Source organism: Heteronotia binoei, chromosome 2 (assembly GCF_032191835.1).
Source record: "Heteronotia binoei isolate CCM8104 ecotype False Entrance Well chromosome 2, APGP_CSIRO_Hbin_v1, whole genome shotgun sequence".
Taxonomy (NCBI): Eukaryota; Metazoa; Chordata; class Lepidosauria; order Squamata; family Gekkonidae; genus Heteronotia; species Heteronotia binoei.
In genome coordinates this window covers 89,147,605-89,165,370 of record NC_083224.1, presented here as the reverse complement: position 1 = coordinate 89,165,370, position 17,766 = coordinate 89,147,605, and the positions used below count along the sequence as shown (strand labels likewise).

Genomic DNA, 17,766 nt, shown 5'->3' with positions numbered 1-17,766 from the left:
ACAACCAGCAAGCATGGAAGTAAAATACAGCTAAGGCCAAGCTATAAAACTGACTGGATACCAACAGACTAAGGTGCTAAAAAACCAAACCACTCTGTATTTAGCCTGTGTGTCTGAAAAACATATTTCAACTTCAGAATGTTTATAAGTTTATCTTAGAAATAAATCTTACTCGCCCACTAACCATGAGTAACCCACTTACTCATCTCACTAACCAGGAGCTGTAAGGATTTAATATATCCCAATATATGAACTTGTTTATAAGATGACTATTTGGCCAAACTATTTCAGCACTTTAAGAAAAAAAAATGTCATCCAGAGGATCAGAATTGCAAATTACACGATTGTTGTGTTCATTGTTACAACAGCTTTGAAAGATAAGTTACTGAAAAAGAGAAAGTTGTCCATTGCTACCCAGCAAGTCTCCCATTTGGAAAAATTAATATCCATACTCTATGAACTTCCTCATATGTGCCCCTATACTGGATATTGTCTCACTCAGTTATCCCACTGCTCATTACTCATGTTCTCCCTCCCTTCTCCCCTTCACTAATACAAAACTTGAGAGAGATGTTGATGGTCATTTGGATACATAATTAATTACCATTAGGTCTTGTCTGAAACCAGGTTTAGATCACATGAACATACCAGTGTGACCTTGTCACTCACCATACATCTTGCCCTCATCTGAGAGGATAATCTTACGCCGGCCACAGGGTGGATATATCGCCAGTGCCTCCTGGAAGCTCTGTTCAATGTCTGGACTCCACACTCCTTCGGCATCATTGTCCAGACTCTTATCCATCCCTTCCTGTCCATCTTCTCGCCCCTCCCCGGGGCTGCCGCTGGCGTTCCAGCTGTTGGACGCTATTGTGATGGCTGCTCTGGGCTCTGACCTTGAGCCCCAAATGGCAACTCGTTGATCTGGATAACAGCAAGAAAGGTTATTGATTAATCAAACAGCCAGTGCTAGCCTTTTGAGAACTTTTTTGTGCACTCCCTCACCACTTAAAAGTAAAGAAGAAATAGTCAAGTAAGTAATTGTGTGTGACATGAACAGAAAGATTTGGTGACAGGTGCAGAAAAAAAATCTAGCATGCACCATATACTTCATTTATTTATTAAAATATACAGGGGTCATTTTTTAGAAAAATAGGTGGTAGAGCTCATTAGCATAACTCATTCGCATATGCCGCCCCCCCCCCAGCCAAAAGCAACATGATGCAAGAAAGGAACCAGCCAGCGCAAGGATCCATGGTAGAGATCCAGCCAGCCCAAGCAGGCCTCACTCACCTGGGGCTCTCTTGGCTTGCCACTCCCCCAGCCAAAAGGCTAGCAAGCCACCTGCCAACCAAAATCACATAAGAAGTGGGAAAAGGGTGATGTGGGCTTCTCCAGGGGTTAAAGAGGGCTGTTGGGGGTGTGGCAAAGCCCCTGGTGGCTGCCTGCTCTCCTAATCCAGGGATTGTTATGCAGCTGCACCTACTATTCAATGGATAAGGTAGGTGGGGAGGAGGAGGGGGAACCCTCAGAAAGGTTCAGGAGCTGTGCTCCTGTGAGCTCCTGCTGAATCTGAGGCCTGAAAACATATATTATTCAAGGCAGCTTACTATAAAAAGTTAAAACGTTTTCACTTTTTAAAGACTTTTAGTCTGCTCACCATGTCTCTGAAGTCAACCAAGAACACCCATCATCTTGACAATATTTGAAGTTTAGATAAGAAATTGGCTCAAAAAGGTTATGTTGCTGACCTGTCCACAACTCAGAACTTGCTATCATTTTTGTGTGTGTGTTGTGTGTTTTTTACTAAGAAGAAGAAGAAGAAGATATTGGATTTATATCCTGCTCTCCACTCCGAAGAGTCTCAGAGCGGCTCACAATCTCCTTTACCTTCCTCCCTCACAACAGACACCCTGTGAGGTGGGTGGGGCTGGAGAGGGGTCTCACAGTGGCTGCCCTTTCAAGGACAACCCCTGTCAGAGCTATGGCTGACCCAAGGCCACTTAGTGTGACCAAGAATGCAATTTTAGCATTTGCCATGTACCAAATCTTTTTAACATGCATATTTGTTGATTTTAAGCAGGGCTTTTTTTGAGCAGGAATGCTGTACCAGCTGGCTTGGTGTCAGGGAGTGTGGCCTAACATGCAAATGAGTTCCTGCTGAGCTTTTTCTACAAAACAACCCCTGGTTTTAAGGCATTGTTTCATCCATCAAGACTTTCGGTTGGACAACGTAGATGCTAAATATAAAAATAAAGTCAGACATTGCCAGAAGAAAGATAGAATACAAGTTAAAATATAGTGGAGTAGAATGATTACAACCACAGTGATGTCCTCACAAACCCCCTGAAAATCTGACTCCAAGAAACAGGAGGACATCATGTCACTTGCCTAATAAAAGCTGCATTGGGACAACTGTATCTAAAGTTGTTCAGGCAATAACGGACATTAACAAAGAGTCTTACATTAGCAGCCCACAAGACTGCAAGTATTATCACAAAGCATGAAATAGGTCTAAATCGTGAGAAGTCTTGAATATATAAACATTGAGTTATGGGCTTTTAAAATTTAACTTCTACAGTTGTAGAGAAAATGCTCATGCAGTTTGATTAATGCTTAAAAACTGGAGTGTTTTGGAAAGATTTTCAATAATCAAAAAGCATTCATTTGGAAAGTTCCTGATCATTTTTCGACAAGCCTTACACCTTTTTTTTGGGGGGGGGGGTTCTATTCAGCCTGTGTTTCCCTGCCCTATTAACAGCAAAAGTGAATTCACTTGCAGCCCTCAGGATCATGCATTACCTCCATGCACTGTTTATAAAAGATAATGTCCACAAAGGGAAATCCTATAATTATTTGAAATGTAGGATCTCTGAGTGTTGAGAAATCTCACTGGATGCTGGACAGAAAGATACACTCAATTCCTATCATATTCATTAAAATGAAATTTTTATGTTGTTACCTTGAAGGTTACGCAGATTAATTCTTGTCCAGTCTACTGCTATGGATTTTCATCTAAAAAGTAGTGCAAGTGGTTAGACACAGCCACTACAATACGTTCTTGGTTCAGAGAAAGAAAATTATTTAGGCTAATCACAGAATGTATTTCATTTGATTTATATCAATACAGCTGCAAAATGTATTCTTCCTTTGACTGCAAGTATAAAATGCTACTGGCCTCATGGTATATATTGGAACAGAGGGGCTCAGATGTATGGGACTAGTTCAGTAAGTAAGTAAAGTAAAGTAAAATTTTATTTGTATCCCGCCCTCCCCCGCCAAAGCAGGCTCAGGGCGGCTACACACACAGGTCACACACAGGTCTGTCTTTTAATGACTGCTCCAATAAAGATGGATTAAAAAGAGCCCCGTGGCGCAGAGCTCTGCTCACGACCTGAGTTCGATCCCTGGCGGAAGCTGGGTTTTCAGGTAGCTGGCTCCAGGTTGACTCAGCCTTCCATCCTTTCGAGGTCAGTAAAATGAGGACCCAGCTTGCTGGGGGGAAAGTGTAGATGACTGGGGAAGGCAATGGCAAACCACCCTGTAAAAAGTCTGCCATGAAAACGTTGTGAAAGCAACATCAACCCAGAGTCAGAAACGACTTGTGCTTGCACAGGGGGCCTTTCCTTTTTCCTTTCCATTAAAGAACACTTGTATGTGACAATAAGCCATCATGGACTAACCCTACTAGAGACAGAATTTTCATATCACTTCACATAAAGCTTTTCAATTGCATCAATTTGCACATTTAGCTGTGAGTCAAAGCATATATATGCACATGTGAATGTTCTGGCCCATTTTCTGATGCAATTCCTAGAGTGGACTTAGATTATGTTATAGTGTGCTCTCCCATATCTCAGAAAGGGCTAGGCTGTGATACTGATCAAAAGAAGTATCACTCTCAAAATAGAAAAGTGGAACTCCCTGATTAACCACTCCCACTTAAGAATGACACAAAAGCGTTTGACAGGGAACTTAGGCTGTATGTTTACAGACAGCAGAAGACATTTAAGTAGTAAAGTTTTATGTCTCCTTTAAAATTAACAAAATTTAATTTATATCAAAAAGTAGTAAGTAAAGTTTGGGTGTCTGGTTCCTATTTGTTTAAGGCAAGAATGTAGTCAATTCTCTTTAAGACAAAACTGCAGAGTTTATATTTTTTAATTAAAACATAGATTCCTTTTTAACAATTATAGTTTAATAGAAGTCCTGAGTGTCTTAAAAAGATCAGAATGAAGTTTGAGTCCAGTGTGGACTCAAACTTTGTTCTGTTGCTTCAGACCTACATGGCTGCCCACCTGAATCTATATTTAAAATACCATTTATTAAATCTTAATATGTTAACACCTGCATTTCGAATCTATTAAACTGAATCATGACTATCCATCAAATACTGAGTTGCTTTTCTACCGAAAAGAGGATTTTGAAGGAAAATACCCAATTCAGGAGGTTAAATATTAGAAATGATACAGTGACTTGTATATTGTTGTTGGCTTCCTATTGGACTCAGTAGGACTAGCAAGTTATCAGAGGCACTAAGAAACCAGAATATGCCATCCTGAGCATCACAAGGTTCATCCACGAAGAACATACAGTTGTTTTTATGCACTACACTAATTTGACCTCTGCAAATATGTCCAGCTCTTCAAACTGTAAATATTTATGATTCTACCAACCAAACAACACTGACATTTATTTGTCATGTAGGAAAACAATTTGATTCTGATATTTCCACTCCCTTCTTTCTGGTAAATTCTAGATCAGGGGTCCCCAGCGTGGTGCCTCTGGTGCCATGGCACCCGCTGATACCTTTTCTGCCATCCACCAAATGTTTTTAAGAAAGTTGGAGGGGCCAGATTGGGCTCTTCCCCAGCAAGGCTTCTGACTGGCTGTGTAGATTTTTTTTTTTTTAAACACACTTGTTTTGGCTGCAGCTACCACCACAGTACAAGGATTTTCACAGATGACGAAGGTAAGCTGTGGCAGTCATTTTATGGCTGTGCCCATCCCATGTGTCAGAATTTAAAAGGTGCCCACAAGTTCAAAAAGGCTGGGGGACCACTGTTCCAGACCTATTAAGAGCATCAAACGGAAATCTCTGTTGTCTCCAAGCAGGAAATGTGAAGGTTTTAAAATGGGTCTTGCTTTTCTCAGTGATTTAAGGCATTAACAGAAAACCATATTGACAAAATGAGCCTGGCTTGACAGAGAGCAAAAGGAACACAATGCTGTTCCACCTAATTAATCACATGTGTTCCCACTGTCCCAAGTACTCTCCAGAAACTTTCAGAAATATCCCTCAATAGTACTTGTAGTATGCAGATTCCCAACCCTATGAACTTCTGTCATTGAGCCTTGAAACAGCCCTTGCCGCTTTGACTCCACTCTCTTCTCAGAAGTGTTTTTGCAAGAAAGGTTGAGAAATTCTGTTACACTGTATCTGAAGAAGAGTGTGTGCACATGAAAGCTTATACCTTGAATAAAAACTTGTTGGTCTTAAAGGTGCCAATGGAGTCAAACTTTGTTTTGCAACAAGTTCAGCAGCTGCTGTTGGGGAGCTGAGAACAGAGTGGTGTCTCCTTCAAGTGAGAGGCTTCCTGAATGCAGCACAACAAAAGTCTCCAGTACAGACATCTCCTTTTAAAGAAACTGCTGTTAACGAGCTGGCTCAAGAGTTTCCTGATTTCCCCCCCTCCAACTAACTTTTCTGCTGCTCTCTGAGCTCTGTGATGTCATCCAGCCTCCCTCTTGTTTGCCCTCCCTCCTTCACCTACCCCACCCCTTCTTTGGGAACAGTGTAGCCAAATAAGGAGATCAGAACAAGAGCTGCTAGCCAAAATGAAGGGGAGGGATGGGGGAAAGGCTGCTGTCCGCAAATGGCTCCTAACATACTCTTATTCATAGTCTCCCCTGCCACGCACACACATACAGAGGGAGTAAGAGGTGCTCAAAGAGCAGACTGCAAGGGAGCTTTCAGGATGCACAGGATACATCAAGAAGTTGAAAAGCAGCCACACACATACAAAAATGAACAACTATAGAAGACAACTATAGAAGACACAGAGAACATATGAATGCAGTGTCATTTTCATAATCTGGGGTATAAATGTAGGTATCGTGGTGGTGATCTTTTTCTTTTCTTTTTTGCTGAACATCAGACAAAGAGACAGAGACTCCTCCATGCCATTATTGAATCTCAGCATCCAACTGCTACCCATAAGAGACAACAGTTTCTCAAGATTCCCCTCAAACTCATACTCAACTTTAACAGCAGAACAGAAAGGAGCCCTCCTTAAGCAATCAAATCTGAGGGGCTCCTCACACATTTTTCCACTGCTGATCTGTTTCTCAGGAAAAAAGTACACAGTATTATTTGAATGACTTAAGAACCTGCATCTATACCACTATAACTGTACCACTATATGAAAGACTGCATTCTATGAGAAAAAATAACATGTGAAATGACTGCCTACCAGATGTTCTAGAGTTTTAGAAATTTCTATTGTGTAGGAGCAGCAATATTTAGGGAAGTAAGGATGTATACAACAGTATAATGATTTATATTTCCAATGGTGCTACAACAACTGTCTTTCACTTCCATAAGTACGTTGTTATCCATCCCAAATAAGCACAGCTCTCTAAAAGGACTGTGTGTGTAGGAACTTGTCTCGAAAGTTTATACCTCCCTCCAAGCTCAACTTCATCCTCTCACTTAACCTGTGAAATTTTTTGCCAGTCCTGTTGGTAATACTTAATCCCTGGTCCTAAGGATGCCTGACTGGACTCAATGAGGGCCAGGGCCTTCTCAGTCCGAGCCCCTACCTGGTGGAATGAGCTCCCGCTGGAGATCCAGACCCCGCAGGACTTATCCAGGTTCTGCAGGGCCTGCAAGGTGGAGCTCTTCTGCCAGGCTTTCAACTGATCCAGTGGGTGTCCTCTGAAAACCATCGCTTCCCCCAGCACCTTACTACCATGGTGCTCGTGTTATGTCGACAGTCCTCAGCATACATGCTGTTGCGTGGTTTTTCTGCCTATGTTTTAATTATTGTTTATTGTGTTGTCTCTGATTTTGTAGTATTTTTATGATGTTATTTTAATTCTGAGATGTGGATTTTATTGCTGTAAGCCGCCTGAGACTGCTTGCAGGATAGGGCGGGATATAAATCCAAAATTTAAATTAAATTTAAAATTAAAAGGGGACTTGTGTGGGTACTGAATTTGCCTTCTGCCCTGGCAATTCCTGGTTCCTAGGGGAGGTGTTGCCCCTTTCAATAGTCTTGCTGATTAGGACCTCAGAGTTTGTTTATTTAACTGGGAAGCATTGCCACTCTAGCTCATTCCCATCCGTGTTATTGTTTTAAAATATGAGATTCCACCTACTGCTAAAGGCAATTACAAAGCCAATAAGCCTTACAGTCAATACAAAGCCTTACAGTTCCATTTATTGGTCAAACTAATGCATAATGAAGATGGAACCAATATACTAACATTCAGAGTGGGGCATTAAACAACAGCAGGACACTGGAGAGCTAATCCTAGGAAGCAACTGTGGAAAGCCTGCCACAAACAAAGACTGCAGGCAGTTAGCCAACAGAGACAGTTACTGAGGTTGACTGAGAGTTAGAGAAGGGGCAACAGCAGCAGTTTTGTGGGAACCGTTCTGAATTGTTATTATCTAAATCAATCTTTTTCCATCTGAATTCTTCAACCTACCCATATGCAATAGCAATTGTTAAAGGACACTGCCAGGAATGGATTTTATGACACCAAACTCTGTCCAAATTAACACATTGGGAGGGGGGGGAGTGTTGATTACCCATTCTCAAAGCAATTCCAATTAGACCAACACTCTTGCAAACATTTTATCTCATGTCAGTTCTCGCTCCCTGGGTAATCTTTTTGAACTTTCTTCTCCTGGAAGTGCATGCTTGTGAAGTTTCCCTTTCTTTTCTTCCTTCTCATTGCAATTTTATCCCACCCTTCCTCCAAAGACAACAGAACAGCATACGTGTCTCTTCTTCTACTTAATAAACACTTAATTTGAACAACTGCACCCATGCCCTAGACATAATTGCGACCCACTTTTCCCCAATTGGGATGGCCTTGAGATAGAACTGTGAAAAACCAGGTTTCGTTTCTGTTGAAAGAAATCAGCAGATAAAATTGATAGCGTGTCTAGGAGAAATGATACAATCATACACCTTCATAATTAGAAAAACAGAGTTTGATAAAGAGAGGATATGGCAATGGCTAAGAACTGGGAGAGTGCAAGATTTTCAATCCAGAATAAGTCAAACCAAGGCTTTTTGTGTGTGGGGGGGAGTCTAGCAGGAATTCATTTGCATATTAAGCCACACCTTCTGATATCACCATTATTTCGCACAGGACTTTTTTTGTCAAAAGGCCAGCAAGCACCTGCCACCCAAAATTACATAGGAAGTGGAGAAAGGGTGGTGCAGGCTTTTCCAGGAGTTAACCTCAGAAAGGTTTAGGAGCTGTGCTCCTGTGAATTCATGCTGAATCTGAGGCCTGGATTTAGGGCAGCAGACAGCAAGTGTATCACACCTCTAGCCTCTCTCTGCACCTATACTGAGAGGAAGGGCAGGATGGTGAGACAAAGTCACTCAGTGGTTCAGAGGATTCCTCCTTGGCTCTAATCCTTGTGTTATTCATCACTTCAGTATACCTGCTGATTTTGGCTTCCTATGCCCAGCTCTTTGTTTGTTCCTCAGTCTTGGACTTTTCAGAGAACCTGGTATATATACAGTATAATATAACATAATATCAATATAATAATATTCAAGTGCCACTGAAAAGAAAAAAAACAAAAAAGCCACAGCGACCCAGGGGATAGGAGTGGCTGCTACCAAGGAACTGGTACAGGGGAACTGCAGGGAAGCCTGACCTGCAGAAGCCCCACGGCTCCTGTACTATTTACCAGCAGCCACAGCAACAATGGGGCACACGCACACACAAGCCTGTCCCCTGTGGAAAGTGCCTGTGTCATTGCATGCTGGCAGTTCAATGGCCCCATATTGCCTGGGGATTAACGTTCTAAAAAGGTTCACGATCACTGCTTAAAATAATATTTCAGTGATATTTTCCTTCGATCTTATTTAGTGGATCTTCTTGAAGTAAGCAAGTCCTTCTTAAGTAAGTAAGTAAGTACTTCTTAAAGGAAGTAAATAAAGATACAGCTTTTCCTGGAAGGAAGAGAGGCAAAGAAATGCCTCTGCACTATTCAGTTTTGTCCAGAGCAGTGTTTTTTCATGCAGTTGGCATACACAATATTTTCTCTTGTTCCTCAAATTGTATTTAATGGGAAAGTGAAATGAGCATACAGGGTGAAATTGACAAAATTGTATTTTCTTATTTTCCCCCTGGTCTCCTTAGTGCTGTTTTATTGGTGACAAAAGGGCAAACACTATTAACAAGAACTATTTTCTTGGTATCTGGTGTCATGCACAATGAAGCCATCAATATTTTTATTTCTATGACTTAATTTATTTGTTTGGGAAACAGTTAAAAAGACAAAGCCATAGCTAGATTTACAAACTGCTATTAGGCACAGCAACAAAACGTATGCACCAGGGTTAGAAGCAGTATGCTACTGACTACCAGCTGCCAAGGGAAACAGCAGGGGAGGCCTACTACCTTTATGCCCAGCTTCTGGCCTTCTCAGAAACATCTCTCTGACCACAATGGGAAACAGGATGTTGGACTAGAAAGTCTTGGGTCTGATCCAGCAGGGTTCTTTTTAAGCTTGCATGTTGTATTAATTAGTGATGATCAGATGTTAATTTCACACTCAGCTTTGCAGTAGGTCAGTAATAAGAGAAAGGAGACCAGTACATGCTCAGAGGCACTCTCTTGTCTGTGATTATTTCACAAATTTCAAGATAGCTTTGACTTTTAATCCAAGCTCTGCACACAAGCCAAATGTTTAAGTACATGTTTAAGTTCCTGTCCCTTCTTAAATTAAACAGCAAATGCTAGAAGTTAAAGAAATGAAGGAATGCTGGACAATGTTTTTGGTTTGTTACATCCTGCTATAAAGGGAAGCAGCCAGAGATGGAGGTTCAACATTTGCTGAGTATTCTATTGATTTGCAAATACATGTAATGAAACAAATTTTAAATTCAAAGAAATTATAAACACAAATCTAATATGAGCTAACAAGTAATGCAAGTGATGCTCCAGAGAGTTACAGTGGTCTGGATCCCATCATGCAATTAAAAAATTGTAAGTGCTCTTTCTTAAGAGAGGGTGACAAATTTTGCTGATTCCTCTCTCCTGCTGTAGCCCTTTTAGCTCCCTGAAATTACAGCAGAGATATTAGTGTGTTAACTGCTTGCAGTGCCTTTTTTTTTCTTTCAAAAGAATTATTGTCCAATAAAAGGTCTGTATACAGCAAGATCCTCCCCCCCCCACACACACACACCTTAATATATTTGGCAAAATTAGACTCTAAGAGGAGGACAAAAAGCAAGCATACTCAAGTTCCCCTCCTCTAGTGTCACACTGCAGCAGCAACCCAATCTTTCCATTCTGTCCATTCCTATGGGCCCATAGGATGGAATGATTAGGCTGCCACTGTGGCCTGACCCCAGAGAAAGGGTTGCCCAGCCAGCCCACACCTCTTAAGAGTCTCTGAGAGGTGTGGAGGAGAGATCTTTTTCCTGCTTTTGCACCCCAGGATTCATTGTTTTTATCCACCCTGCTCCATTAGGGTATCAACTACTGAAGAGTTCTCAAAGGTTCAGCAGCAGTAACCTGTTTCCACAGAAATAGCTTTAAGATTCAATAAATTTTGTAATGTGATCATCTGTATTTGGCATATGAGTTTACTGTCACTGGTTTGTCTTTTTATCTGATGTTAGATTTTCAATACAAATCTTTTTTTAAAAAACACCATAATTATTGGTTTACCCACTTCTTCTACCTCAAATCACTTCCACAAAAACCATTTCCAACCAAAACAGTTGGGAATCAAAGAAATAAAAGAAACAGACAAATCAGTAATGATCAAATGGATCTCTGATAGGTACTTGAGTAGATGCCAATGAGAGTGGAGAGGCAATAGGTAGCCATCCATTGACCTGACTCTGTTCTTGTTTCAATGCTTCAATAGCAGATCAATGAGACTATTTGGAGCTGGGTCAGTTCTTGTGAGCCCCACAAATGAACAGATCTTTCTTTCCCCTCCCTTTCCCTCAAGTCTTTATTTGAATAGGATAAAAGTTCACTGACAAGCCTGGACAGGAGGCTGCTGCCTGGGAGCTACAGCAGCAAGCTGCACCTCTCACCTGCAAAGAAGACAAAGCTTCAGCTTACAGCTCAGGGTGTGACCTCCCCAGCACAGAATTTCCTCCTGCAGACAAAAAGAGAGGGGGGGGGTGGTACCACAACTGCAGCTCCTTGTTTGAAGTAGAACAGCAGTTAAACTTTCCTAAACAGTCCCAAGGATCACAACCATCCTCTTTGGTTTCCTAACAGAAGGGAGATGCTCTAGGCCTGCTTAATAATAATAATAAATTTTGATTTATACCCCGCCCTCCCTGCCAAAGCAGGCTCAGGGCGGCTTACAAGACATGGTATAAACCATGTTATAACAATAAAAACAAGATAATACAGTTAAAATACAATTCATAGGTTAAATATATTAAATAAATAGTCTAAAACCAGTATAACTTAATACTGCCACAATCTCAGTATATACAAAGATGGCTTGATGTTACTACCAGGTTCTGTTTTAGAAAGCTAGTTGGAAGAGGGCGGTTTGCAAGCCCTACGGAACTGATTGAGATCCTGTAGGGCCCGCACCTCCTCCGGCAGCTGGTTCCACCATTGGGGTGCCTGTATCGAGAAGGCCTGCTCTCTAGTTGTTTTTAATTTGGCCTCCTTTGGCCCAGGGATTTCCAAAGATTTTGTGAACTAGATCACAGTGCTCTGGGGAATATATGGGGAGAGGCGGTCCCTAAGGTAGGCAGGTCCTCGGCCATATAGGGCTTTAAAGGTAATAACCAGCAACGAACTCAGTACACAATTGGCAGCCAGTGCAGTTCCCGCAGCCTAGGCCGTACATGTTCCCACCGAAGTAGTCCCATTAACAGTCTGGCTGCTGCATTCTGCACTAGCTGTAGTTTCCGAGTTTGGTACAGGGGCAGTCCCATGTAGAGGGCTTTACAGTAGTCTAACCTCGAGGTGACCATTGAATGGATCACTGTTGCCAGGTCGCGACGCTTCAGGAAGGGAGCCAACTGCCTTGTCTGTCTAAGATGAAAAAAGGCGGACTTGGCAGTGGCTGCCACCTGGGCTCCCATTGTCAGGGAGGACTCCAGTAGCACTCCCAAGCTCCTGATCCTGCGCACTGGTACCAGTGACGCACAGTCAAAAGCTGGAAGGGAGATCCCTCCCTCTGGAACGCTGGGACCCAGACAAAGAACCTCTGTCTTCGTTGGATTCAATTTCAGCCCACTCAACTTGATCCAATCTGCCACGGCTTGCAACGCCTGGTCCAGATTTACAGGGACATTGCCAGCTCGGCCGTCCATCAATAGATAGAGCTGGGTGTCATCAGCATACTGGTGGCAACCCAGCCCATATCTCCGGGCAATCTAGGCAAGGGGGCGCATGTAGATGTTAAATAACATCGAGGAGAGAACTGTCCCACAATTAAGTAGGCGTCTCTGGGATAGTTCTCCCCCAATCGCCACCCTTTGTCCCCGACCCTCAAGGAAAGAGGAAAACCACTGTAAGGCTAACCCCTGGATCCCTGCGTCGGCGAGGTGGCGGGTCAGCAGCCGGTGATTGACCATATCGAATGCAGCCGATAGGTCAAACAACAGCAATATCGCCACACCACCTCAATCCAGATGTCGCCAGAGATCATCCATGAGGGCGACCAATACTGTCTCTGTCCCATGGCCCGGGCGGAAGCCGGACTGGAACGGATCCAGGGTGGAAGCATCATCCAGAAAACTCTGCAACTGCAATGCCACAGCCCTCTATATAACTTTGCCCAAAAAGGGCAAATTTGAGTTCTTACAGTTCTAACACTGGAAGGGTTGTCAGAGGAAGAAAGCACTCTAGTGTGCATGAAACACTCTATTTGCATTTTACACAGAAGCTCAAACTTGTAGTGAGTTTGATGAGTACAGATAAACAACTCCTTGTTCACCTGGCTCCACAAGTTCATATCTACTCCAACCATTCCCCCTTTCAATAGTCATATCTGGCAGCTTGCTGTGAGACAATTTATAGGAGGACCTGGTTACAAAAGAACATTTTAGGAATGTAATTTCATTAACTACCATGGTGTGGTGTTTTGATTACTAAGCCCTGTTCCCTTTCAGTACAGAGAAGACTGGAAATAATGAAATTTGGATCTAGGCATCAGATGAGGAAGTTACAGGCAAGATTCAAGACAGAATTCTCTCAGCAACCCCCCCCCCCCATGTGTAGACTTGACAAGAATTCAAAAGAAGGCAATTGCTAGAAGGAAAACTGTTGATTTTGAAGTTTTCACTTCCAGACTGTCTTTCAATAGAATCCTTCTATAGTTCCTAAATTATTTCCCAAAGTTTAAACTTAAAAACAGTAGTAACTAGTATCATTAAAGATTGATCTGGCTACATTAAATTATTAGAGTTGTTCAAAGAAGTCAAAGTCATATCTATCAATCCTTAGGAAGAACATGGTCTTCCTTTCTTAGCTGAATTCAGTCTTCTTTCTGAGGCCCATAAAGAAAGTAAAGATTAATTAGAGTGATTTGTTTTCAGATCTGTTCTATGCCACAAGAAGCAAGAGATCCTCAAAATGCCTCTAGCTCCCCCACTACAGACCTCCACTCTCAGAGTGTCTTATTGTGGGTTTTTACAGCACAGGTGGGTTGATGAAATCTTACTGTCAAGACTACTGGTGACTGTAGTAGTTTGAAGGCTTGGGAGTATTCACTGTCACCCAAAGGAGACAGCAAACTGTTATCTACAGACAGGCCTATGGCCCATGCCGGGAGTGTAGTAAAAGGATCAAAGTCTTGGCTGAAATCCCCTTACCCCAAGGCATATGAATGGGCCACAATTAAAGCAACTGAGCTTCCTCCCATTGAAGTTTCACAGCCAGAATGTAAAAGGTGGAGACAATATAAAGCTACCTGTTAGTATTGAAATGTCACGCAGAACCCTTGTCCTGCAAGAACTCAAGGAGAACATTTCCATGTCTGAAACAGGCAGCTGTCAATAACTTCATCAACCTCACAAGCTGCAGATTAGCAAAGGGTATTCTACAGGGCACCAACAGTCACACTGATCCTATCTCAAGAACAGGCTGCAAGCCACTAGCTTTTCTGTGCAAGTGAAGACCACCAATGGCAGAGGTTCAAAAATAGCACAAGGAAAGATGAGCTGGTGAGCAAACCAGCCAACCCATTTGTCATTCTTGTACTAGAATAAAGCACAAACTTTCACGGAAGATTTTGAAAATGCTACTAAAGATCTCCCAGCCCAGCCCAGATCCCAAAATAATAGTCAAATAGTAAGAAAGGCGCAAACCCAGGAAACTCGGCACCAATGCAAAGTCCGGAGGAGCAACAAGCAAAAGCTGACATATATTGGGAGTTATCTTACTAGTTCTGAAAGTTAGAACTTTTTTGAACAGGAACACACAGGAACACAGTTCCAGATGGCATGGTGTCAGGGGGTTTGTCCTAATATGCAAATTTCCTGTGTGGACCAATGTTATGTCAGGGGTGTGGCCTAATACTAGGGTTGCCAAGTCAAATTCAAGAAATATCTGGGGACTTTGGGGGTGGAGCCAGGAGACTTTGGGGATGGAGTCATGAGCAAGGTTGGAACAAGTACAATTGAACTCCAAAGGGAGTTCTGGCCATCACACTGAAAGGGACTGCACACCTTTTCAATGCCTTCCCTCCATTAGAAATAATGAAGGATGGGACACCTACTTTGGGGGCTCATAGAATTGCCCCCCCCCCGGTCCAATCCTTTTAAAACTTGGACGGTCTTTTGAGGATGCTATGCTGCAAATTTGGTGCCTCTATCTCAAAGAACATCCCCCCCCCCCGAGCCCCAGATACCTGCGGATCAATTCCCCATTATTCCCTAAGGGAATTGTTCTCCATAGGAAATAATAGAGTGCCCAGTAGACATTCCCCCCTCCCTTTCTAAAACTTTCTAAGGCGGGGGGAGGGCCTCCAAACCGGGGAATCATTTGCCCCCTCCCTCTCTCTCACACACACAGACTTACTGGATCTGGTTCCTCCACAACTTTACTTGCTTTGAAAATCAAAGAAAACAAACGGAAGGGCTGTGCTCTGATGAAACTGCTGCTGACCCTTCCCCATGAAGCGCTTCCTGTTTCCTGCTCAACTTTAAAGGCACACATTTTAAAAATGGACCTGTTTGCAGGTTTCTAAACCTGCTGGAGCTCTAGAAGTACATGGTGACTGTGGGGCTGGGGGAAGCCTGCAAAACCAGGGGATCCCCCGCTGGGACCTGGGGATTGGGAAGCCTACCTAATATGCAAATGAGTTCCTGCTGGGCTTTTTTATATACAAAAAAGGCCCTGAGAGGAACAATTCATTGTATGGGGCCTACATAAGCAGCTCTCATTAATTCAAATTTTCTTGCCACAAGTCTGCATTATAATTTGATTTGATTTCTGTAGCACCAGGCTTGGGGACTTGCCAAAGCATTTAAGACAGGAACTCATCTGCATGTGCGCCAGAGAACAGTGCTTATAATTCCACAATGTTTTATGTGGTAGATAGTGCAACAAAACATGTAGCATATCATGTGAAAACCTGCCTAACCCCCCCTTTAAAAAAAAAAAAACGCATGGCATAATGGCTCTGACTCTTTTAGAAAATAATTCTTCTGTGCACCCAGCACTTAGTGTGTGTGTGTGGGGGGGGGCAGTCTTGAAAGCAGGTTGTGGACTCCAACAGGAGGAAACAATTTGCAGGCACGCAGAGGCCTTCATGAATATGCTTCTAATTTTGGGAAGGAGAGTGTTTGCCGGGGGCATTCTCCATGATGCTGCATCCAACAGACCATGACTGCTCTATGCTCACCCGCCCTTGCTCCCAGCTCTTGCATACTTGTTTTGTCTGTGTGGTAATGTGTTTTATCTGTCCATATAAATGAATAAAACACAGAGGGAAGAGGGCACAGAAGGTGAAAAGAAAATGGTTAGGGAACCACCTGCCTAAGCCCTGGACAGCTTGAATTCACAGGCTTCCAAACATTCTTTCACTAAAGACTGCAAGGAACAAGAGCAATCTGTCCAGTAAGTCAACATCAGGACTGATGATTCTTCAAGGAAGATACTGGTCAGAAAGACATTTTCCAGAAACAAGGCTATAAGGACAGGAAGCCAACCAATTATCTTTGTTTTCATTTTGAAGACCAAAGGTGAACAAGACTTGGTAGTTTACCAGTGCTTGTTACACAGACAACACAGTAAATTTTAAGTACATGTCACCTCGAAACTTTATCAGCAAGATGAGTTTCTGGACAGAACTGCTGTCCTCTTGGGAAGTCACATGATCCTGCTGCTGAAACCACAGTTGAGGAAGGCTCCAAATTATTTCCCGCTTCACTGGCTTCCAAACACAGTTGGGGGGGGGCTTCATTTAAATTGAATGCCAAGCACTTTTCTTGCCCAAGATCTGAGGTAGTTTAAATCTTGCATCTGAACCACAACCTTGACTGAGCAACTTACTAGTTACTGTTGCACCATCCCACAGTCAAGTTTCACCATTCAAGCAGGAGGAATGGAAAACATGAAAGATATACAAGCCAGGAAACCATCTCAGACAGTAGATTGTGAACTCAACTCCAGCAATGTATAATACTGATCTCTACTCCAAACAATGATTTGGGAACTACCAAAGAGGCTCCATACTGCAGGAAAAAATCCTGTAGAATGGTCAAATTTAACCACTTGTTGACTGATCAGTTCCTATCATATTTAGCATGCAAATCTAGAGTATCGTTATGCCAGAGACACCAAAGATTTCTTCAGATTCGCTCACAAGCCCGGCCCAAAAGCTGACTCATCTTATCAAACATGATTGCAGTGACTAGCTCCAAAGTTGGATAATCTATTAATGCTTGTGACTTAACTGTTAATACATTCTTTACAGAGAGGCATTCCCTCTCCAAGCTATCAAAAACCATGACAGTATGTTCAGCAAGGAGTCTGGTGTCCAAAGCTAGATGTTTCAAAGACCCATGTATTGATGTACTACATGTAAGATTTTCCCAAGCCAGCCTCATCCTAGAAAAGTCCAAAGAAGAAACTTCTTCCAGGACTTCCTTGTGCAATTAAATCCAGTTTTCAACAGAAATGGTTAATCTGAAACTTTATTTCTTATCTTTTTTCACAATACCTGCAGAGGCAAAGAGAACAAGTCTGTTCCATGATCTTAATGACACTCAGCGCCAGACCTCCCATTAGGTGACTTAGGCAATTGCCTAGAGCACTGCTGGTCAAGGGGCACAGAATTGGACCCCCCAGACTGGCAGGGCAGGAAAAAGATCTTCCTGTTCATGCCTCTCAGAGTCTCCAAGAGGCATGGGCTGGCAGGGCAACTACTTCTCTGGGGTCGGGCCACATCCTATGGGCCCATAAAATAAAATGGAGTCAATTCTATCTTATGGCCCCACAGGACAGAATGGAAAGATCAGGTTGCTGTTGTGGTGCGACACTAGAGGAGGGTTTTTAAATTTTAAACCCCTTCTCGGG

At 42.6% G+C, this 17,766-nt stretch overlaps 1 protein-coding gene across 6 annotated transcripts in view; it reads right to left on the bottom strand.

Annotated features, from left to right (window-relative positions):
- Positions 1-924, bottom strand: part of TEAD3 (TEA domain transcription factor 3) — a 55,187-nt gene extending 54,263 nt beyond the window's left edge. For 3 of the 6 annotated variants that reach the window (XM_060231559.1, XM_060231561.1, XM_060231562.1), the window contains exon 1: positions 670-924. In XM_060231559.1, coding sequence (XP_060087542.1) covers positions 670-805 — 136 coding nt within the window. In that variant the 5' untranslated portion in view covers positions 806-924. The remainder of the gene's footprint in view (positions 1-669) is intronic. The other 3 variants (XM_060231556.1, XM_060231557.1, XM_060231558.1) reach the window with 1 other exon arrangement.
- Positions 925-17,766: the final 16,842 nt, after the last annotated feature.